Genomic DNA, 25,232 nt, shown 5'->3' with positions numbered 1-25,232 from the left:
ATCCATCGATTTGGAACACTGAGGTCTAAACACCATCAGTTAAGCTTCATAGGTGACCTTCATTCATCTGCACTAATTGTCATTTAACACATTAATTTTCAACCGGTTGACTAATCTTCATTGCTTCATACTTAAAAACAGAGTTGGAGACCTTATCCTTTATGTTTGCCTAGTTTTGTAATATTTGTAGAATACATTCAACATATCAAAGGATATAATCCACCATTGAGAAAACTCTGGCTAACATAAGCATTGAATAAAGAAAACTTTGGCTAACACCATGTTCACATCCGGACAAACACAGAACCCAAACTGTATTGCCAAACCTAGTTTATATAATTATAAAAAAAAACGATGGTCCAATTCCGTAATACCAATACCAATACTCATGTACGCAGCTTTTAGCTTTCTTAGGGAGCAAAGAAACAAAATGAGAACCAAATCCATCCATCTGTCCAACCGTCCTGCCTCTAAAATTAAATAAAGTGATCCTTCTCCTCTTGCTTTGAAAATTACCTCTTCCTCTGAACCACATCAAAACGCAGGCAAAAGCCTCTCTCTTCCCTCATGGTATCACCAAAGATCTTTCCAGTAGTTCGATCCCATATAGTGCATCTATCTCTATCTATTTCAACTTCAAAGCCGCTCCTCTCCATCTGAGAAACACTCAACGCGTTTCCCTTAAACCCTGGAACGTAAAGCACATCCTTGATCGTCTTCTCACCTTCCTCGGTCATGCCAGTCACATCTCCAACGCCTAGTGCGAGGGCACTACCTCCAGATGTGAATTTAACCTGAGCATGCCGTGATCTGTCTAAACTGGTGATAAGCTTATCATTTGGAGTCATATGATTCGAGTTAGTGAAGCTTATCGTCCAAATATTCTCATCAGAAGTGAAATCACCATTTTCAGCTACATGAACAGTTACTTCGTTTAGATAATTCCAAAGATTCTTAGAAGAAGTAACCGAGAGCGTCTTTCTGAAAAGAGAATCTGGGAGAGCAGACTGCAATATCTGGAGTGCTTTCATGTCTTCTCTCACACTTTCTCTCCAGCTGCAAAGTTCCTCGGGTTTGATCGTCGCGGCTGACTCTGGATTCTTCAATGGATCCGGAGGGATCCCAACACTAACCACATACCCAAGTCCTTCATCCGTTATGATGTTTTTCATCCTCCTTAACCAGGCTTCATCAACGTTTTGGTCATCGTCTTCTTGTAGAGTGTGTCTTCTCGCCGTCGCCCAATCTCTTCTCATCGTTATTTATGTCGTCTTGGATAAAGTGAGAAACAATTGTCTCCTTTAAACCCTAACTCTTTCTATTTCTATTTTTTTTTTTATTGCATCATACAAACCCTAAATCTTTGGATGTTGCAATGGATAGGATAAAAAAGCCTAGCCCAGCTCGAACCAAATTGAGTCGGCCCACCAGAATCCCGAATCCAATCATTGAGTTTTTTTTTTTTTATACTAAAAATCCAATGAACAACCCAAATTTGATTTATTACATAAAGCGAACATAATAGTAGATTCAGTGATGAATCTGATCGTAGCTCTGTATGTTCTGTCTAAATTGGTGAAATTCTTGTCATACGGTGTCATGTCGTTGGTGATAGTGGTGTATTAAGATCTAGATATCTTCATCAAATGTCACATGACCAATATTCATTGCTAACATTTGATACTCATGTAACTCCTTCGTTAACTTGGCTCGTACGTTAGCTTCTTTTATCAAATCCTAAAGATCTTTGTTGGCTGAAGTGCTTTCAAAAGTCTTTATGAAAATCAGCTATGGTTTTCTCTGATTCAATATATATATGGATTGTGTGTTGTGTCAATTAGGGGAGCCATCTACTGTAGAATATATCCCACTTTCCATACAACAAGGATGAAAAGCAGCCGTTAGAGTATTTCTGGAATTAGGCTTTGGGAGAGCAGACTGCAATATATGGAGTGCTTCTGTGTCCTTTCTCACAAGCTCTCTCCATATGAAAAGCTCCTCGACTTGAAGATACGAGAGGCGGACTTTGGATTCTTCGTTGGATCAGGCGGGACTCCCTGTATACCATCAAAATACCCTCATCATATGTTTGTGCCCCTAAAGTTACGGGGGTTAACAGACAATATTCAACTATCCGATACTTGAAGTTGCAGTCTTCTTGGTTGTGATTATTCTTGTAGCACAAGCCGCACCATTTGTCAGATGTTGGTTTAAGCCTCAAATCCTTCAATAGGCTAAAGATATCTTCCTCTGTTACTGATTTTATATCCATGGAAGCAAAAATACTCAATAAGACTCTGACTAGTCATCTTATGCACATCAACGAGTTCCTCGAGCATCGTATGACCCTGAGAGCGAGGTGAACACCTTCTTACAAATCAGGTAATCGGATTTCTCAATTTTCTTCAGATGCAACTGTCCAAGGACTTCCAAAACCCTATCAGACCAATTCATACTGCAAACTGGTTAGGTGCCGGTTTAATCTTAGGTAAAGTTTCCACAAAGTTCATTGTATTACTGTTACACAAAAGATTTTTAAGCTCCTCTGTTTCTAACACTCCTCTGTTTCTTGTTAATGTGAAGGGAGTGAGCTATCGGAGAGAATATGCGTGATGGGCATATCAATGAATCTAGTGACGTACCTTGTCGGAGATTTACACATCTCATCAGCTAAATCAGCGACCATAGTGGCGCAGCGTAAGCTTGATAGAACTCGATGTTTGTTGATTCAAAGAATACCAAACAAGGAGTTGACTCGGAGATCGTTGATTCCGAAGAATAGCCGCTCAACGAGGGTTTTTGATAATTGTTGATTCACGGAGAATGCCGATAACAAGGAAGATTAGAAGCTTGAAAAGCTCTAGGTTTTTATTCAATAAACGTATATCGATCCTTTACACAAAGGAGGCTTTAAATACTAAAGTCTCAAAGGCAAAACCCTAAACATAGCAAAAGGAAATAATCAAACAGTAAACTTAAAGCCTAAGAAACAACATAAAGCCTAGATAATAAAACACAGCCCACAAAAGAAATAGGAGATATAAAAGAGTTGAGATGCGCTGCATCAGGTCTCCCCGGGTAGGAAAAAATTCGTCTCTGAATCTGGAACGGTGTCATAGCCATGAAACGTTAGCGGTCTTGACGTGTGACAGAAGCCAGCGTCGTGCCACCCAGAAACACTTTTGTTAATACACTTGAACACCCCCTTTGATCCAATCACCCGCGGATAAAGCTTGTTGAACGCATGAAGTGACAGCTTGGTCGACGGTAATGCAACACGAACCAACATGTTGAATCCAAAAACAACCTCTGCCCAACCTAGAACTGTCGTGATGTTGCAAGAAAAACCCACGTGTCTACAATGCACTCTTAACCTCCCCAATGAAGCTCGAAACTGTAACCCAATGCGAAATTGAATAACAAAACAGAGAAAGCAATTCACCATTGTCAACGTGTGAGGAGGAGGCCATACAACCTTGCTAACCCATGGGGGCCATATCAACAGAAAAATCTCCCAGCAAGAGTCCCCACCTAAAATATTCACTCTTGAAAGCAAGTCGAGGAGCTAGTAAATCACCCATGTTTTGTGAAATCTCCATGTCTGATAACCGTATACCAATAGAAAGAACACACCGGTGATGATAGAGCAAATTTAACACATCACACATGGCACTAATGATACATACACCCAGGCTGGAATGTTCTGCTGCTTGTAAAGGTAATCGAGTAGGAAGAATAATACGTTTCACATGTGGAAGAAGAAACTTACAAATTTGGTTTGTCACAGGAAACGCCTTAATCTTTGTTGAAGCTATGGTTGCAAACTTGCAACACAGATCATCATACACATCAATCGCCTGTATCCCTCGTTGGTCTTGTACATTACTCTCAACCATCGAATTGATAATGACTTTTTTTGTATTTGAATTTAGCAAATGCTCACTCGTTCCAGTAGACGTGGACACATTCCCTCGCACAAAAACTGTTTTAGAACCATATGTAACACCTTGATAACCTAGACCAGATCTAGTTTTCTCTGTTCTTCCCATACTCAATATTCGATCGAGATTCTTTGTCCCACTGTTTAACATCCGAACCTTCTTTTTGTATGCAAGAAGTTCATGCTCCAACCGTTGAGATGTTTCGTTTTCTGCCACAAGTTCGGCCTTTAATTGCGATACTGCCACATTATCGTAATCGTCATTCTTCGGAGCACAAGAGCATTGTGACACTGCCGCAAGCTTACGTTGTAATATTTGTGATTTTTCTTTCTCATAAACTAGTTGTTTCTCCATATGCTCCAGTTGGCTTTCCATCAACTTTTTCTCTTGGATCAGTGCTAAATTTTCTTGGTTAACCTTTAACAAACTCCCATAAAGACTCTTAAATTCGGTTTCCTGATCCAACTCTTGATCACTTTCAAAATCTCTACTTGAGAAGATAAATTCTCGGGCTATCCCAGCCATAGAGACAGGCTGAGCTGCAACTAATGTCATATGACTCTCAGAAGCATAAACCTCGTTGTAGAGATCTTTTCTTCTGCTTTGAAACCAAATGTCGCTTCGACCACGATCTGGCGGCTTACTCTTTATACGTTCTTCTGGTGAAAATCTTGTGTATGCCACCCCTTGAATCACGATAAAATCTGTGCTGCTTTTGTAGTTTACGCCATAAGTTAAATCTTTCTCATATGTGGAAAAATCAAAACGTTGACGTCTTTGTAAGTTTCGAGGTGTTGCCGTAGATGTTACTACATCTTTAACTAATACACATTCTCCACATAATGCTTCTTCTAGTGTATTAGAAGACATTATATTTAAAGACGTTGATCTGTTGCACTCTCTCAATGATTCACCACAAAAGACAAAATTGGTGACATCATGGATGTCTTCATCTTTTGTATTTTTCATACATCTCACTCGAAAATCTTCTCCTAAGCCACATTTTTTGAAAGGCACAAGAGCATTGACATCCGCCATCCCTTTAGCTACCCGAAACTCTTTCTCCCCTAGTACTGCTCCATAAACCGAATCATAATCATCACTTACAAAACAAAAATTTGGGTCACTGTTTTTATCCGCAACGTTGGTGTCAACGTGTTTTGCATCCTTTGTATTACTACAACCATTGTTGTATGCAGTAACAACATCTTCTTCCTCGTACAGGTTTAGAATCAAAGATCCATGCCCATCATGAACTTCGTTATCAAACACGTCATATATTGGGTAATCATCTGGAGAAGTGTTTGCGTTATCTTCTACGCCAACATTGTCGGCTTCATCGTCAACGTCACACACTGGCAGACCAGAGAGCTCCTTGGAGATATCTTCACTTTGAAGAAACGAACTATGGTTCGTGAGAAGAGAATCACCATTACTCAACATGACGTTACCCATAAAACTCTTTTCATGAATTTGATCATAGGCTGAAACAGTTATGTCTTTGGAAACTTCAATATCATAGATCGGTTCTTCATCTTCATAGATGTCAAAAGCTGGATCTCCATCTGTAGTTAAAAAATCATGACCATGAACATCAACGTCACCGTGGACGTCGAAGATTAGATCTCCGATGAGATCGGGAAAGAGGTCACCGACCACTTCCATCCTATCTTTTGGAGAGTGGACTTGCGACGTGTGCGTAGTGAACGCCGTCTCCTTCTGTTGCTGAAGCGATTTGTGGAGTGTCACATCAAAGTTCTCCCTCATCGCAAAGAGAGTCTGACGAAGCTCCATCCATTTGTTTGGCTGTTGTTCAACAACACGTCTCTTGTTTGCTGAAAAGTTGTAGATAGGCTTCGGTGCCATGATCGTTACTTGAGATCACGGTACAGGAACGTCGCTTGCTCTGATACCAAACTGGCGCAGCGTAAGCTTGATAGAACTCGATGTTTGTTGATTCAAAGAATACCAAACAAGGAGTTGACTCGGAGATCGTTGATTCCGAAGAATAGCCGCTCAACGAGGGTTCTTGATAATCGTTGATTCACGGAGAATGCCGATAACAAGGAAGATTAGAAGCTTGAAAAGCTCTAGGTTTTTATTCAATAAACGTATATCGATCCTTTACACAAAGGAGGCTTTAAATACTAAAGTCTCAAAGGCAAAACCCTAAACATAGCAAAAGGAAATAATCAAACAGTAAACTTAAAGCCCAAGAAACAACATAAAGCCTAGATAATAAAACACAGCCCACAAAAGAAATAGGAGATATAAAAGAGTTGAGATGCGCTGCATCACATAGTTACCAATTTCATGGGAACTCTTAACCTCTTAGGACTTCTTGGTGGTTTCTTGGCTGATGCCAAACTCGGTCGCTACAAGATGGTTGCAATCTCAGCCTCAGTTACAGCTCTGGTTAGCTCTTTAAACTATGTCTTTGTATAGCTCTGAATGGCAGTGTTGCTATTGACGGTGGCTACAACCATCTCAAGCATGAGACCACCACCATGTGATGATTTCAGGAGACTTCACCATCAGTGTGTAGAAGCAAACGAACACCAGCTAGCTCTTCTCTACACCATAGCTTTAGGTGGAGGAGGAATCGAATCCAACGTCTCCGGTTTCGGGTCTGACCAATTCGATACTAGTGATCCCAAGGAAGAGAAACAGATGATCTTCTTCAACAAATTATATTTCTCCATTAGCGTAGGCTCTCTCTTCGCCGTGATTGTTCTCGTTTACGTTCAGGACAACGTCGGGAGAGGATGGGGTTACGGGATCTCAGCCGCGACTATGGTGGTTGCAGCCATTGTTTTGCTTTGCGGAACGAGATGGTACCGTTTCACCCTTTCACAACAATATGGAGGGTTGGTTTATTAATAAAACAATAATAAAATAACATCTAAATACAATATAATTTTTAAATTTTTAAAATTAAAAATATTGTCCCGCGGTGTACCGCGGGTTGAATCCAAGTTGTGTTTCAAAAGATTTTAGAAATTTCTTATTATTTTCTCTCAGAAAAAGTGAAGAGGTTTACTCGATTTCGATCACCTGAACTGAGCCTAACCGTTTGTAATTACCATACGATCGATCCCGCAGAGTATCTAGCTATTGTTTTTGATATGTATGAAATCTTTACGCTATATATTCCCATACCAAGGTTAAAATACATGGAATTATTCAAACAAAAACTAGAATGTTAGAAGAAACATGGAATTATTCAAACAAAAACTACAATGATAAAACAAAGATAGAATGTTGATGTAATTGACAACGGCTGAAACGACGTCTCGGCGGTAGTGGACCAACTCCAACCAGCCAAACCTGTAAGAAATATATATATATATATATATATAATGAATGAGGAAGATAGTTAAAAATATATCTATATAATGAGAAGAGGTAAAAAAAATAAAACTCACCTAGTAGCCCAGGTGACACATCTATTATAATTCTCGACGAGATGCTGTGCCTCGTAACAATGGAGTTGACTATCATTTAGAGGGATCTGTACACCTACGGTGTCACCTCTTCCAAGATTCTTCCATAGGCGGCTACAAAACAATATTATGATTGAATTTAAAAACACTGATTTATAATTCATATATCAGAATGATAGAAATTACTCACTTGCGAGCATGGTATTGCATCACGAGGAAAAGATAAAAACCAACGGTTCCGTTGGGTGGAATGGTAATCGAGATAGTGAGCTGATCCCAAATATTCATGATCTGGATAAACCACCAACCACATCTTTGGTTAGTGGACAAAACAATCAAATTAGAAAAACTACATAGCAGCTAATTTCAATAATCTATAAGCTAATTCCAATAATATTTAATACCGGATATGATGGAAGAAGCTAAATAATATTCTCCCTAATAAGCTTAAAAAAATTCACAAACTAATTAGAGAGAAATCACAAACTAATAAGAGAGAAGTTCAAATTCTGCACAAATCCAGAAACCTGATAAGAGCTAAATAATATTCTCCCTAATTAGCCTAAAAGAATTCACAAACTTATTAGTGAAAATTCACAAAACTAATATGAGAGAAGTTCAAGTTCTTCACAAATCCAGAAACCTAATAAGAGATAAATCATATTCTCCCTAATTAGCCTAAAAGAATTCACAAACTAATCAGAGAGAATTCACAAACTAATAAAAGAGAAGTTCAAGTTCTTCACAAATCCAGAAACCTAATAAGAGCTAAATCACATTCTCCCTAATTCGCCTAAAAAAAATTCACAAACTTATCAGAGAGAATTCACATGTCAACCAAAAAAAAAAATCATTTAGTCTAATTTCTAACTAACCAAAATTTTTGAGGGGACCAGAATGAAAAAAATACAGAACATAATTAATATATATATATATATATATATATATTTATATATAAATATATATATGTCCAATGGTGGCATTGACAGTAAATAATTGATTTTTAGATAAAAAATAAAACATGAAAAACTCGATACATATTGAAAATGGATTCTAGCTAGTGGCTATTTTGCTAATTATAATAGTGAATATATTACTTTCACAATTATATTTCTAAAATGTACTAAACAAATTCAATTTATCTCTCAAAGTATTCACCTTGATCATCATAAGATATATATGTTTATTAAAAACTGAAAAACAAACTTAATTTAACTCAGTTTAAATTATTAAACTGGAAATTATTAGAAATTTATGTAAATGTGAACAGATAGATTCTCTTTGTTTTTTAAATATATATGTTAAATTATTTACGTATTTAATTGAAAAATCGAAAATGGGATGTTTAATATTGACTAACTACGACTTTGTCCAGTTTATTAAGTGTGAGGAAAGAAAAAAAGAAGAAAACTAGTCAAAGACTTAAATCTAGTCAAATACTATCATTAAAAGATTATCTCTGTTATATATAAAAAAAAAGATTAGGCTTTTTCAAACATCATAAGTCTATAAATCTGCAAAGACATACACAAATATAATTTAGAAGTATTTTGCAATAATACTCATATAAGTACACTTCGATTGATACAAAATAATGAAACTTGCATTAAGCTTTCTGTTTTTCATATTTGTTTTGTGTTTTGTGTCGAATGAAGCTAAATGTCATAAAAACATGGTTGTTCTTCAAAACAACCTTTCTCAAAGTCATAGTATTCTAAAAGTTCATTGCAAGTCCAGAGATGACGATCTAGGGGTTCATTTTGTGAATTTTCAAGGTCCTACATACAATTTTAGTTTCTATGATGGTATTTTTGCGACAACGTTATTCACTTGTGATTTCTGGAAGGGAGTTCAAATGGAATATCATAGGAGTTTTTTAGCATATATAGGAGATCCCATTTATAGGTGTGACACGGTGTATACATGGGATGCACAAGATGATGGTATTTACTTCTCAAAAGATGGTGCGACGGAAAAACTGTATTATTATTGGATTAAACACTAATATTCAAAAGCTGTATTAAAGACTAATATTCAAAAGCTGTATTCTCATTTCATCTTATAAAACAATCGTGTTGCCTTTATGTGTATTAGCATTGACAACAAAATGAATTTTATCTATGTTTTCTTCTAATTATATCTACGTTTTCTTCTCATGACTGTATAACAGAATGAGAAGAAATATGAGAGATATTGATTAGCTTGTAGTCTAGGATTTTGGTGATAATATAGAGAAAAAAAACTAAGGGGGTGTTATTGGATTGTGGTTTTTAAAGGAGTTTGATGTATTTAAGAATCAGGTGTTATTCAATTGGGTATTTTTAAAAATCCATTAAAATCTAGTGTTATTCAATATCTACTGGATTTTGTGTGATTTTGGATTTCAACGTACTTTGCTTCTAAAATATGAACAAACACAATACCACACTTTTCTCAATCATTTCATTTTCTTCTCCTCTCTTTAGATGGATCTCTAGCCTTTGACATATTATTGTTTGATTTTTTTTCTCAATCCTTTTATATAATCACACTTATTCATCAGATATGTATTATTTTTGAGAATTTTTTTTTGTGTTCTTTAACTTTTTTTTCTGGGTTCATGATCTATAACTTTTTTTTTTGGTTTATGATATAATCACACTTTTTTTTTCTGGGTTCAATCTCTGTTTCTTCCTCCTCAAACCCTTTGTATATAATCACACTTATTCATCAGATCTGTGTTTTTTTGTATTCTTTAATTTTTTTTTTCTGGGTTCATGACATCTGGGTTCTTTAATTACACCAAAAATCTGGATTGAAAACAAATACAGTTTAATTCAAGTTTTCTATGACATGTGTAAAAGTCTGGGTGTTATTAATTTAATATAATTTTGGTGTATAACACAGTTTATGGATATATATATTTTTTTCTAACAATAACTTTTTAAAAAATCCATAACAGTCACCAAAAATACATTATCAATGACTTTCAAATCCACCTTATATGCATTATAAAGTCTACACAAATGCATTAGACTTTTAAATCCACTAATGTCGTGGGTTAATTAAAATCTATTAAAATCCTCAATCCAATAACACCCCCTAAATATAAAACTCTGATTTTTTTGTCCCCAAACATGAGCTATAGTGTGGTTTTTCTTTTTGTTATGATTCATAGATAAAAACCAAATACAAGAAAATTATTGTTACCTTTGGTGTCTATATACTTTTGATATATAAAAAAGCCCTTAACTTAAGCTCATAAGATAAGATTTGGAATAAAAACTCAACTAAATGATGAATATTAATTTTTAATCCATCAGTACTTGAGTCCTTATGGCTTATCATTTTAGAGTAGTAAACTGCATCATCTCTAGCATTCCATGTGTGTAAATTACTACAGCTAACAAGAAAAGCTGACGTATATGCCGAGAAAGATTGATGATACTCCATACGATCCCCTTTAAACAAATTACAATCGAATTCTGTTAAGATGATATTATCATTGAAACTAAAATTATATGTTAGATCATCATATTTTTACAAAGTGGTCACCTAAATCGTTGTTTTTGGATTTGCAATGACTTTAAGAACAATACGACTGGAAAAGAGGTTGTTGTAGAAACGTATGGTGTTCTTATGGCACTTAAAACTAATAGCTTCACTCAGACCAAGTACAAAATAACAAAAAGATAAACGAAAATATTAGAATTAACCATCGTGAGTCAAATGGTTTTTTTAGAGGTAATAATAATACTCGGGAGGGTCCAAGTTCCTGAAACCGTAAAACCTGAAATAAAATATTCAGTAATCACTGGTTCCTGAGGCGTATTAAATTAATATGATTGAATTTGGGTTGAGTTATTCTAAGGGGGAATCCGATTTCTTTGTCAACTCTGATTCAATTTAACTGGGGTAATCCCGGTTTAAGTTATTATAGTCCGTGCATGCAAGAATGATTGATGGATTTGACTTGTGACTAGAACTACTAACCCACACCAACATGATTTATTTACTACAAAGACTTAACATAAGTACTTTTATGAACCCATTAGATGGATGCTCATTATAGGTCCACCTTAGATCCATAATCTAGAATATTCTGGATTTACTTATTCCTCAAGTTCTACTTATTCTCTAAGTCTTATATACCTTACCAAAAAGGCAAAAACAGTCGCAGCAAACTGTAACTAAGATTGTCCAAACTTGAAAACTGGATCAACCTAACCAAATCAGAATAATAGACTCTGATTACTAGTAAGTCTAGCAATTTTGCACATCCGATAAAAAAACATTCACAACATACTAAAAACCGAATAAACCGAACCAAGTCGGCATAGTAGACCTTAGTCTAGCAACTAGAGGTTACCTTCAACCACCTCCAAACGCAGAAAAAAGCCTCTCTCTTCCCACATGGATTCACCAAATAGTCTCCCACCCTGATCCTCTACAGTGCATTTGTGAGCGGTCATTACAATCCCATAGCCTGCATGTGTCATCTGACCAACACTCAACACGTTTCTGTCGATCTTGGGAACAAAAAGCACATTCTTGATCGTCTTCTTCTTCCCTTCATTGGTCATGATCCTGACATCTCCCATTCCTTCAGACATTATAGAATCCTCCATGATGAATTTGATCCGAGCTCTGTGTGTTCTGTCTAAAGTAGTGAAATACTTCTCATACGGAGTCATATGGTTCGAGGTCGTGGTGTATAACATCCACATATCCTTATCAAATGTCACAGGAGCAACATTGAATGCTAACATTTGATACTCAGGTAACGCTTCTTCATCATTCCTGCTTTGACTCTTTCTTCTGTTGTTGCTACAGTCTTTGAAGACATGACCTTTACCTCCACATTGAATACACTCTCCTCTTTCATGCCTAGATCTCATCATCACCCTCATCGAATCTATTTAAGCACAATCTAAAATCTTGACCTGTTCCAGTCTCTTCTCTAACTTGGCTTGTACGTTAGCTTCTTTCAGCAAACCCCAAAGATGTTTGGCTGAAGTGGTATCGAGTGTCAATCTGAAAACCAAATCTGTAGAGAAGATTGCAAAATATGTGGCGCTTTTGTGTCTTTGCCAACAAAATCTCTCCACTTGGAAAGATCTTCGGGTTAAATCTTCTTTGCTAGCTCTGGGATCTTCGATGGGTTCGGCGGGATTCCATGCTCGACAAAATCCCAAAGCCCTTTTTCAGTTAAAGTTGTTTTCACGATTGGAGCCCATAGCTCGTAGTTCAGGTCATCGGAAACAACGTCTTGTAGAGTCTGTATCTTCTGTGACAGGAAAATAATCAGTGACACAAATCTATTCTAGGATCTCACCGAGAGAACTAAGAATAGTGAAAACAGACTGAAAGATGACCAAAAAGGGAAGAAGGGTCACCTTAAAGAACTGATTCAGAGTGGTGGAAGCGAGTTAGACCGCCGCAATAGATGAGTGAAGAGAGAGATGAAAGAAGAGATAAAAGATGATGCTCATTAATTAGGTTTTCCAGAAGTGGCATTACCTGCCTTACATAGTACTGAGATTGGACCACAAACCAGTACCAAAATAGCTGAACCAAAATATAAACTGGAAATATATCCATTACAACTTAAAGTAGGATAAGATAAGATACCAAGGAATATTTCTGTCACAATACTCCCTCCTTCAGAGCATCCTTGTCCTCAAGGATCGAATGTAGGATACTTGTTGATGAAGTCTTGGTAAAACTCCCAGGTAGATTTTGCGGGTGTGGAACCCTTCCAATGGACTAAGACCTTTGTGATAGCCTTGTTGCGCGACTTAATCATCTTCTTATCCAATATAGCCTCTGGTTCACGAGCATTTCCAATGTCCACTAGGTACTGTGGTAACAGTGGTGCATCGGTAGAAGGATTTGGACAGAATTTGAGTTGACTCACGTGGAAGACATCGTGGATGGCTGCTTGAGGTGGTAGTTTCAGCTTGTAGGCAACGGATCCTACTTTGTGGACGATAGGGAAAGGACCATAGTACCTTGGGGAAATCTTGTGTGGGATATTCTTTGACTTCAAGGAGTTTTGTCGGTAAGGTTGGAGCTTGAGATAGACGTAGTCACCCAGTTTGAACTCTCTGTCAGACCGATGAGAATCTGCGGCTTGCTTCATTCTGTTCTGAGCTCTGAGAAGGTGAAACTTAAGCATATTAATCACTTCTTCTCGTTTCTGCAGACTGCGATCGATCACAATGGATGAACTTTCACCAGGGAGATAAGGGAGGTGAATCGGAGGCGGTTGACCATACATTATCTCAAATGGTGTTGAGCGTATTGTAGTATGATACGTCGTATTGTACCACCACTCTGCAAGGGAAAGCCACTTACTCCAAGTTTGTGGAGCCTCAGATACCATACAGCGAAGGTATGTCTCCAACGTCTTGTTGGTGATCTCAGTTTGTCCGTCGGTTTGAGGGTGATACGAGGTTTAAAACTGCAGATCAGTACCATGGACTCGAAACATCTCCCGCCAAATTTCACTCGGGAATGTGGGATCTCTGTCACTGGTGACATCTTTAGGCATTCTATGGAGTTTAATGACCTGGTCAAAGTATATTTGTGCGACTTCCAGAGCAGTATAGGGATGAGATAAAGGGAGGAAATGTGCATTCTTACTTAACCTGTCGATGACCACCATGATGCAATGCTTACCAGAAGAGGGTGGTAAACCTTCCATAAAGTCTAGACTGGTTGATTCCCAGACGCCTTTAGGGATGGGTAGTGGGTTAAGCAGACCAGGTTTAGCAGCGGTATCGTACTTGTTCCTTTGGCAGATGTTACAGTTCCTCACGTAATTCTGGACTTCCAAACTCATCTTTGGCCAGTAAAACAATGATTTGACGCGGTATAACGTCGCATCTCTGCCTGAATGACCCCCTATAGCTGAATCGTGCAGCCATTGGAGAATTCGTGTCTTTACTACTGCATCATTGCCAACAACTAACTTTCTCTTATGTCTCAATTCTCCATTTGTGAAGGTATAGTTAGGGTGCGATGAAGGTTTAGCTTCGATCTCAGAAATAAGCTTCTGCAGATGAGTATCAGTCTCCCATAAGAGCTTCAGGGAATCAAAGAAACCCTCATGTGCTTGAGACAGTGTGATGTGCAACAGTTGGGATCCGGTGACTCGTGAGAGAGCATCAGCAGCATGGTTTTGCTTACCCGATTTATACTGAATCTCAAAGGTGTACCCTATCAGCTTGGACAACCACATGTGTTGGAACGGTGTTGTTACCTTCTGATCCATGAGGAACTTAAGGCTCTTTTGATCCGTCTTTATAATAAAAGGACGATGCGCGAGATAGGCATTCCAAACCTGAACAGCATGGACGACAACAAGGAGTTCTTTCTCGTACACTGACAGCGATTGGTGTCTCGGGCCCAGTGCTCTACTGATGAAGTATATTGGATGGTGATCCTGCATTAAGACTGCTCCTATGCCCACGTTCGACGCATCAGTCTCGACTACAAACATTTTGTCGAAGTTTGGTAGTGCGAGTACTGGAGAGGTGGATAACGCTTTCTTCAAATTTTGAAAAGCCTCGTTTGCCTCCTCGCTCCAGATGAACCCTTCTTTCGTAAGTAGGTTGGTGAGTGCTCTTGCAATGACCCCGTACCCCTTTATGAATCGCCGGTAATAGTTGGCCAAGCCCAAGAAACTCCTCAGTTGTTTTTGATTCGCCGGAGTTGGCCATTGTTCTATTGCCTCGATCTTGCTCGGATCAGTGCTCACTCCCTTCTCTGATATGAAATGCCCCAGATACTCGATGACTGTAGCTCCAAAGGTACATTTTGATGGCTTCAGGTAAAGTTGTTGGCTCCTGAGTCTGAGGAACACCTGTTGCAAGTGGTGTAGATGTAACTCCCAAGTGGCACTGTAAACTAGAATGTCATCGAAGAAAACTAGCAGGAACTTCCTCGAGATTTCTTTGAAAGCATGATTCATCAGACCTTGGAATGTGCAGGGAGCATTAGTAAGCCCAAAGGGCATTACTACATACTCGTAGTGATCGGCATGAGTCTTGAATGCCGTTTTGTACACATCCTCTGGTGACATTCGAATTTGGTGGAAACCAGCCCTCAAGTCCAACTTAGAAAAGTATTTAGCTCCTCCTAGCTCATCCAGTAGGTCCTCCAACAAGGGAATGGGGTATTTGTCCTTGATGGTTTGCTTGTTGAGCCCACGGTAGTCAACACATAGACGCCAAGACCCATCTTTCTTCTTGACTAACACAATGGGAGAGGCATAGGGTCTGGTACTGCTTTGTATGATTCCCTAAGTGACCATGTCCTTCACCATCTTGTCTATGACATCCTTCTGAAGTGTGGAGTAGCGATAAGGTCTGAGATTTACCGGGTTTGCGTCTGTGACCAGGGGAATCTTGTGGTTGAAGCCTTCTCGGAATGGAGGTAAACCGGAGGGTTCCTCAAAGATGTCATTGAACGACGCCAATTGGTATTGCAGAGAAGGGTCGTTAGTCATCAATGACTCATGCGTGGAGATATGCGACAGCAGAGCTTCTGGTTGCAAGGAAGGTTGATTTGGAGAGTCTGAGATCAGTTGGACTTGCAGAAGAGCGATCTGCGAAGGTTGTTGCATGATCTTGTCCAGGTTGTCTCCTTTGACTTCTTTGCACACAACCTTGGTTCCCCTTAATACGTACTTCATTCCATCTATCTTGAACTCCTTGCGTAGGTTCAAGAAAAGATCGGACCTAATGTTACCAGCCATTGCACTCCCAAAACAAGATCATAGCAATCTTGTGGTATTGGTCTGACCTCAGTGACGAATGAGTAGCCTTGCATCTTAAACGAGAAAGAAGAACACTTATGCTTGGATATGATTGATCCACCAAAAGCTCCAGTCACTCGTATTGGTTTAATGGGTTCCAAGAGACTACCCACTTCGTTGGCCACTGCTAAGCTGAAGAAACTATGTGTGCTGCCAGGATCTATCAATACATGGAGCTTCCGCTTACCATAGTGAGCTATCATAATCATACAAGTGAAGTCTGAGGTGCCGTTCAGCGCATTCACCGATATGACTGGTCCTGCTTCTGTTATCTCTTCAGCCTGATCATCGGGGTGATTAGTGATTATCTCTTCCCCTTCTGGACAATCATTAGTGATTATCTCTTCCCCTTCTGGACAATCATCCTCTTCTTCTACCTCCACCACGAATATCTGAGAGCTTTTGTGTTTCAAGTGATGGCCTGGAGAGTATGGTTCATCACAAAACATACACAACCCTTTGGTTCGACGCTCTTGCATCTCCTGGTAAGAGTACTTCCTTGGGATTTTATCTGTTGGTTTGATAAAAGTGTTTGGCTTGTTTAACTGGTATTTGGATGTGTTGTTCTCGGGTAAGGGTAGCTGAGGTGTTGTGTTTTGGGTACGGTGTTGAGTCGAGGTGTTTGTCTTGGAGTAGGGACTGAAGGGAGCTCGGAGGGTTTTGGTTGGGCATGGGTTAAGTAAGCTTCATGGAGGCTTGCTAAACGAGCGGCATTAGATACATCGCCAACCTCAAACTGACGAACGTGTAATGAGAGCTGCGGGTTGAGATTGGTCAGGAAAATGCTCACGGCATGCGCATCTGGCAAGGACAACTTTGTCAAAGCGAGGAAAACCTCCACCGTATCTCCTGACTTCTTTAAGCTCACCAAAGCTGACAATAGATCATTATATGCTTCTACAAACCTCTTGGACAAAGCCATAATGAACTCGGACCAAGAGAGGAAAACTCCAAAACGATTGTTCAAGTAGTTGTGGAGCCACTGCATCGCTTTCCCCTCTATATAGATGGAAGCTAGCTGTACCTTCCCCTCAGCAGGAGTATGGTCAAGGAGGAAGAACTGCTCCCAGCAATAAACCCAATCTCTCAGCAAGGTTCTATCAAAGAGTGGAAAACCTACCTTGGTCAAGCGTGTAGACAGACCATTCGGGGCTGTGTGATGAGCCGGCGTACGGTCCGAAACCAGGGGTCGCTTACCAGAGGAAGCGAGATATTCTTTCAACAGATCTGGAGGATCCGGAGGGCGTGGCTGCTGAGATGCCGCTCTAAGCTCACCGGACGCCGCTGTCGGAGAACCCGCGGTTCCACTTGTCTGACCCGAGTGTTGTGACAGTAGCTTCTGTAACATAGACTCGATGGAGGCGTGAGATCTGGCCAGCTCAGTCTGCAACTTCACCAGTTCCGCTATTTGACCTTTGATGTCGTCAGTCGTCTGCCTTTGATCTTTGATTTGCTTGCTCATGGTTTGAAGACGGGTAGCGTCAGCCATGGTTGCGTAGATCCGAAAATCGCTCGCTCTGATACCAATGTGACAAGAAAATAATCAGTGACACAAATCTATTCTAGGATCTCACCGAGAGAACTAAGAATAGTGAAAACAGACTGAAAGATGACCAAAAAGGGAAGAAGGGTCACCTTAAAGAACTGATTCCGAGTGGTGGAAGCGAGTTAGACCGCCGCAATAGATGAGTGAAGAGAGAGATGAAAGAAGAGATAAAAGATGATGCTCATTAATTAGGTTTTTCAGAAGTGGCATTACCTGCCTTACATAGTACTGAGATTGGACCACAAACCGGTACCAAAATAGCTGAACCAAATTATAAACCGGAAATATATCCGTTACAACTTAAAGTAGGATAAGATAAGATACCAAGGAATATTCCTGTCACATCTTCTTCGCCGCCGCCATAGCTGGAATAGATTGTTAGGGTTCTTCTTGAGTTTTCTTCTCTGTATAATTCCTCTAGAGGAGAAGAGGACGAAGGTTTTGTCCCTTTTTCTCCAACACTTTCTATTTAAACCGTAAACTCTAAGCTGAAAGTGAACCGGAAATTAAATACGGTTAAGTCTGATTCGGTTTAATGAAATTGTTCGGTTGGGTGATTAAACCCAAGCGCAACCTCTTACTTACCAACGTCTTTAGAATTCAACCAAAAATATTTAACCAAACAAAATTATACATAAGTTTGTGTCAAAATGTAACAATTTCTTGGTAAAATTATTCCTTGGAAAAACTCAAATTATCAAAACAATCTAGCACTGTAGGTCAACAAAAGTTACATAACAAAATCAATCATGATCTAGACTCTAGAGTGTGTGTGATTCAAAAGCCCAAAAACACAAGGGTTGAAGCAAAAAGTGTACTCACTAGGATTTGTTCACTAGCAAAGCAGAGAGGATATGCTTGAGGAGATATCTTACTCTACTCCCATCTCTCCAGACAACGTTTCCTCTTCATCTTCCCCATCAAACTCTTGTTCTACACCTTACACCACAACGTTAACAAAAAACATATATATAGGATTCATATGCAACAAACTGTTGAGAGGATCTCTGTTACCTCATTAACAAATGAGCTTGGACAACCACTACAAGCTCCTTGCATCCTTAGCTCTGTATTTTATGTCTAAATTGGTGTAATACTTGACATACGGTGTCATATGTTTGGTGGTAGTGGTGTGTATCATCCCCATATCTTCATCAAACATTGTTGCATGGCCAATATTAATAATTAGTAAACTTTGGTACTCAGGTAGTTTCTTCTGTAACTTGGCTTGTACGTTAGCTTCTTTTTCAGCAAATTAATCCCAAAGATCTTTGGCAGAAAAACAAATTTGGAAGAGATGATTGCAATATCGGGAGCGCTTTCGTGTCTTTTGCCACACAATCTCTATATATTTCATAGTTAAGCTCATCTAATACGACGTCTTGTAGAGTCGCAGGATTCACCACCGCCATAGCCGGCTACTCTTAGGATCTCTTTAAAACTTTTTCTTAAGCCCTAAATTATACAATTTTAATAATCACTAGTTTCTGACTCCTGTGGCGTGCTAAATTAGTATGCTACATTTTAAATCTATACTATTAATTGGGAAGTACACTTAGAGATAAAAAAAATAAACAAAACAGAATTCATGTATTGCCCTTTCTATAAAAAGTTTTGGAGAACAAACAAAAAAACAAACAAGGGTGAATAGGACCTAAAAGTTAGAAAATTAAAGCGGCCAAAGATAGTGCTATTCGGATCGCATATAACCTGTTCGGATCTGGTTTCAAAGGACGCGGATCCTACATTAAAAAAAAAATCATTAAGGTGTCGACTGGTTCTCCCGCTACCTCCCGCAAACGCATGTTTGCGGGTGGTAGCGGTTGCTAGCGATTGGTGCCAATCACACAAACCGCTTCCAATCGCTCACAGCCGCTCCCAATCGCTTCCAGCCGCTGAATTCCAAAAGCTGCTATCCGCAAGCGTTTACGGTTGCGGGCGTTTGCGTTTGGAAATTTTTTTTTTTTGAAAAACTTGAAACAAATCAATGATAATGAAATATTTTTATATATATTTTATCTAACTATTTTATTCATTAAGTATGGGAAAAAATGAACTACGAATACGATTGAGAATATTAAAAAATAAATAATTAGAAGAAAATAAGATTTCAATTAACAATAACCCGGAAAACTTGATGTAAATTTAATGGCACATCACACATAAGTTCAAAAAAAATCTAAATAAATATAACATTTCATCAGAAATTTAAGAAAATAAGATTATTTGTGAAAAATATAAAAACAAATCACAAGTGACTCTTCTCAACTCTCGCTTGATCAATACTACCGATGCAAATAGTAGCCCACAGAAATTATTGAGTGTGTGAGATTTAAGAAAGAAGATCTACGATCTAAAACATATGTTTAGTCATTTATCAAATTACTTGATTAAAGTTTTGTTAAAAAGTCAAATGCATAAAGTAATAAGTATTTCATTATGAAATTTATTTATTTTTTAAATAATTATTTTAGTATTTTGAATTTTAATTATAAATCAAGTTTAATAAAGTTTTGATATTTTAAAACATTTATCTAATTATATATCACATTTATTTATGTTCCAACCGCTATTACACCAGCTGGTCAACCAGTCGTAAACCTCCCGCAAACGCACCAATTTTAAACCAGTCGTTCAAAATGCTTAATAACGCTTGCAACCACAATCGCTCGCTTCCGCAATCTCTCGCAGCCGCAACCGCAACCACAGCGTTTGAACCAGTCAAGCTCTTAAATAATTGAAGAGCATTGAGAAGTCCGTCGCAGAGAAGATATCTAACAATTGAAATAAATATTCAAAATTAATGAGGAAAGAAGAATATTATCAAACTGGCGAAATTTGAGGTACTTACCAAATCTCTCTTCCATATTTAATTTTTAATATATAAACTGAAATTTAGTTAAAATATTTCTAAAACAAATCGTCGAAATTGAAGGTACTTACCAAATTTTCATATAATATTTGACTCGGTAAATATATGCTAGGCATAATCTCAAATCCACTCATAACATTACTTTCAAAACTACTTTAGTTATATTTTCGAAATCATTGTAATTTGCATACATCCCTCTAGATTATCCCACAAACAATGTAGAAAAAATTGGATTTGTAAACAAAAGCAGATTCAAAAATAAATAACCATGTTCTTCTTCTCATGCTTATCTCCAAGGTTTTACTAAACTTTTATGCATATTCTTATGATTTTTTGGTTTCAAGGTCAACAGTTTATCATATATTTCAAGCCGTCAGGAACATATTCTTTGAAGAAAAATTCTATTTAGTTATTGATCCATTCATAGAATTATTTACTTAATTTTTTAAATTTTATTTTTAAACATTATTATCTGACATGTATTCTCTATTTCAAATATTATAGGTAACAAAGATTGTGAATGTGCCACGAAATCAAGAGATTTAACCATAGAGAATGTCTTTAAAAAATTATGAGCTGGTACTTTTCACTTCTTCTTATGTTATTTTGTTAATTAAAAGAGTATGTTTATATGTTCTTATCATGTTTCGTGCATGTCTTTAAAACTATTTTGTGTTGGCGACCTGATTTTGCAGTTTCTGAACTGGGATGCTGAAGAAAACTTTATGATGAGATCTTATGTTGCCAATTTTTAATTTGAGAGGTTTATAGAATCTAGATCCGGAGTTGTTCCTCATGGATCATAAATATCTTCTTCATTTTTAACAGTGTAAAATTGTATTTACAATTAAATTGTAACAAATAAAAAAATTATGAACAATATTTTTTTTTCTTTAATAAATCGAGTTAATATTTTGGATATTTTATTAATATTATTTTAAATCTCTTTTTTCGTAAAACCTCAAAATAAATCACTTAGTATTAATTATACATGTAACATTCAAGTCAATATCCTATATTCATAATGATCTAATTAATAATACATGTAATGTTTTGTATATTTTTTTCCATAAAGTAAAAGATAAACAACGTCGAATTAAGAAATAAGTTTATAATAAAATCATCAATACCATAAAAGGTGGAGCGAGTAACCATAAAAACTTATTTCATCATTAAATTTTATATATTTTGACATCGAATCTGTGATATCAAAATTAATAAAAATGCAATTAACCAATTATATTAATAACAATAAATAAAATCTTTAATACTAACATTCCATATCTCTAATCGGTTTCATATATGAGTATATTCCAAATTGTAAACATATATACACCTAAAGATCACAATATGTCCACTGCAAATGCTCTAAGAAAGTGTCTAATTATATAATTAAAAAATATATATTACTATTGTAAGACAATTTTCTTTTGGAGAATGTGAGACATCATGAAGATATTTTAATGAAGTTTTTAGTGTTTTTAAGACACCTATATTATAATAATAATAATTTATGATTAAATTTATGTTAAAACACCTTAAAAACTATGCAATGGAGATGGTCTAAGTGGCTAAACTTTAGAATTCCAATTTTATTTTTAGTTTTTGATAAACCTTCTAAAATTAATAAGAATAAAAAAATCATATTTCTTTAATAGAAAACATGTTTTTCAATTTCTCTAGCATAGAAATGTTTAAAATATAAAAAAATCACATAAAAGTATGTTATAACAAAAATAAACAAAGAAATGTAATCCAATATAGATGAACCAAAATAACAAAAATTAAAAAATCAACTAATTTTGCAATATTCTAATATTTCATATGTATATATATACTATAATCTATAACTTATATTTATGTTTCCTATCAAAAATACTAAATTTATTATATACTTGGAATGTCCCATATTGTGAATGTAATCTCTTATGATATGGATATCTGGGAACGTGAATAGTACAAAATGGGAAGGACAGCATGGAACGGAACAAGATTATGGCCTCTCCTAAATATTTGTATTTGTCTTAAACGGGTTTTAATCATTTTTATCGATTTTATATCAAATTATAATAGTTTACGAGTTTCATAAAAATTTAACCAACTATTAATCCGGTTCAGTTTGATAGTGGTCCGATTGTTGGATCATTCTGAGTTATAAAATATTGGTGAAATCATGATTATGTAATTTTCTCAAACAATAATAAATTAGATTGAGACCAAACAAAAAATTAAACTAAATACTCATCTGATATGAGTTCGAATTTAGATATTATATTAAATATATTTATACAAATATTGTCTCACATGTATTCGTTATGCGACAAGAATTTGAGACCATGTATAAGACATAACAAATATTGTGTCCTTCACAAAATATTTATATTTTTTCTAAAACGGTCTTTAGTTGTTTTTGACAAGATTTAATCGTTGTGAACATGTCTATATTTGGTTTAATAGTTCATGTGTTTTATGGATATTTAACAACCATTAATGAGGTTAAGGTTTTATTTTGGTATGACCTATGGAAATTTAAATTATTGATGAAACCATCATTATTTCATTAATTCAAATAAAAAAATTATATTTACAAACATAATACCGCACGTACGTGTGGGTCTGAACCTAGTACACTACCTAATTGGGATGAGTTAACCCTTGTTTACTCTAAGGGGAATCCAATTTGGTTAAGTATGGTTATTTCTAAGTACGCTGCACCACATGCAAAAACTATACAAGTTTCTCTCCAATGCTGGTCAACAAGAATGGTTGATGGTTTTAACTTGTGATTATTAGAACTAAGCACGCCAAGATGATGATTTACCACAAAGACTTAACATAAGCAGTACTATATGTATGCTCATATCCGCAAAACAGTCACAGCATACAGTAAGTAATCCAAAAATGTTTCCTCAAAACTAAGATTGATGCCAGACAAACTGTAAAACTGAATAAAACCGAACCAAATCCCCATAATAGACTGACTGATGATTACTAGTAAGTCTAGCAATTAGATGTGAGATTACCTTCAACCACCTGCAAACGCAGAAAATAGCCTCTCTCTTCCCACAAGCATCGACCAAATAATCTCCTAGTTTTCTGTTCCATTATAGTGCATTTGTCAGTGGTCATTGCGACTATGTAGCCGGCGTCTGTCAGCTGAGAAACACTCAACACGTTTCTGTCGATATTGGGAACAAAAAGCACATCCTTGATAGTCTTCTTCAACCCTTCCTTGGTCATGATCCTGACATCTCCCATTCCTTCAGCAAAGACAGATTCCCCGGTGATGAATTCGATCTGAGCTCTGTGTCTTCTGTCTAAAGTGGTGAAATAGTTGATATGTGGAGTCATATGGTTAGTGGTAGTGTCGTATACCATCCACATATCCTTCTCAAAGGTCACAGGACCAACAACATTGTTGCTACAGTCTTTGAAAACATGCCCTTTACCTCCACATCGAATACACTCTCCTCTTTCATGCCTAGATCTCATCACCCTTGTAGTAGCACTCTCTTTTTTCCATTGTGATGCTGCTGAGCTGATAGTACCTTCTCCTTCCTTCATCCCTAACTTGGCTTCTTTAAGAAAACCCCTAAGATCACTAGGTGAATAGCAAACTTCTTTCACACGTGACGATGATCCAACCACAAATTCGTTCATAATCCCACTGATGTTCTTCTCTGGTACTGATTCAAACACATCAAGAAGCTCACGAGTATTGTTAAAAGTCAGATTCTTTACACTCACGACTTGCTCCATCACCAGAGCTGTACCATCATATGAATCTGACATGGATGTTATCCATCTGATAAAACCTTTATAATCGCGTGATGCTTGATACTCGTTTTCTTTCAAAACTTCATACAAGGTACATTTCACTGCAAATACTTCAGTAAAATCAAGAAGCGCACGAAATCTGTTAAAAGTAAGCTTCTTCACACCCAAGATGATGAGTTCATTCGTTGTAAGATCATATGAATCTGACAACGAGAGTACCATATTCGTAATAGCCAGATAATGATGATTCGATTCTAAACCAGCAGGATCCATGAACGATGATGATGAGGAGATGATGTTACGTTCTCCATCTTCTTCTTCAATTCTCCTAACTTGTTCGAGTTCCTCGTTAGCTTCTTGTAACAAATCCCAAAGATGTTTGGCTGAAGCTGTAGTGGTGGTTTCGAGTGTCTTTCTCAGCGAATCTGGGAGAGAAGATAGCAAAATCTGGAGCGCTTCTTTGTCTTCGGAAAGCTCTTCGGGTTGAATCGTCGCCGCCGCCAACTCTGTAATCTCCGATGGATCGGCCGGTGGGATTCCATTTTCAACGACAGCCCAAAGTTCTTTCTCTACTAGTATAGCTTTCATGGTTCGAGCCCACAGTTCATAGGTCAGATCATCGGAAACAACGTCTTGTTGACTAATCGGTGTCTTCGTTGCCGCCATTTCCGCCGGCGAATGTTTAGGTTTTCTTGACTTTCTTCTCTGTGTATTCCTCCTCATCTTGGAGAAGAGATGACGACGACCGCTCTTGCTCCTTTTTCTCCAACACTTCCAAAAAGTCCCAACGTGAACGAGATATTAGATACGGTTAACTCTGGTTTAGTTTAATTGGATTGATCGGTTTACAAAG

The 25,232-nt window shown here is 37.2% G+C and overlaps 1 protein-coding gene and 1 pseudogene across 1 annotated transcript; both read right to left on the bottom strand.

The window, feature by feature from the left end:
• LOC104746516 lies at positions 163–19,142 on the bottom strand (annotated as a pseudogene).
• On the bottom strand, positions 23,603–25,045 carry LOC104748381. The gene has a single exon (XM_010470033.1). It carries the CDS (start codon positions 25,043–25,045, stop codon positions 23,603–23,605), a length of 1,443 nt encoding a protein of 480 aa, XP_010468335.1.

The sequence above is a fragment of the Camelina sativa genome, chromosome 15 (assembly GCF_000633955.1).
Source record: "Camelina sativa cultivar DH55 chromosome 15, Cs, whole genome shotgun sequence".
Taxonomy (NCBI): Eukaryota; Viridiplantae; Streptophyta; class Magnoliopsida; order Brassicales; family Brassicaceae; genus Camelina; species Camelina sativa.
Note: the sequence above shows the minus strand (reverse complement) of the source record. Positions and strands in the feature narration are given on the sequence as shown.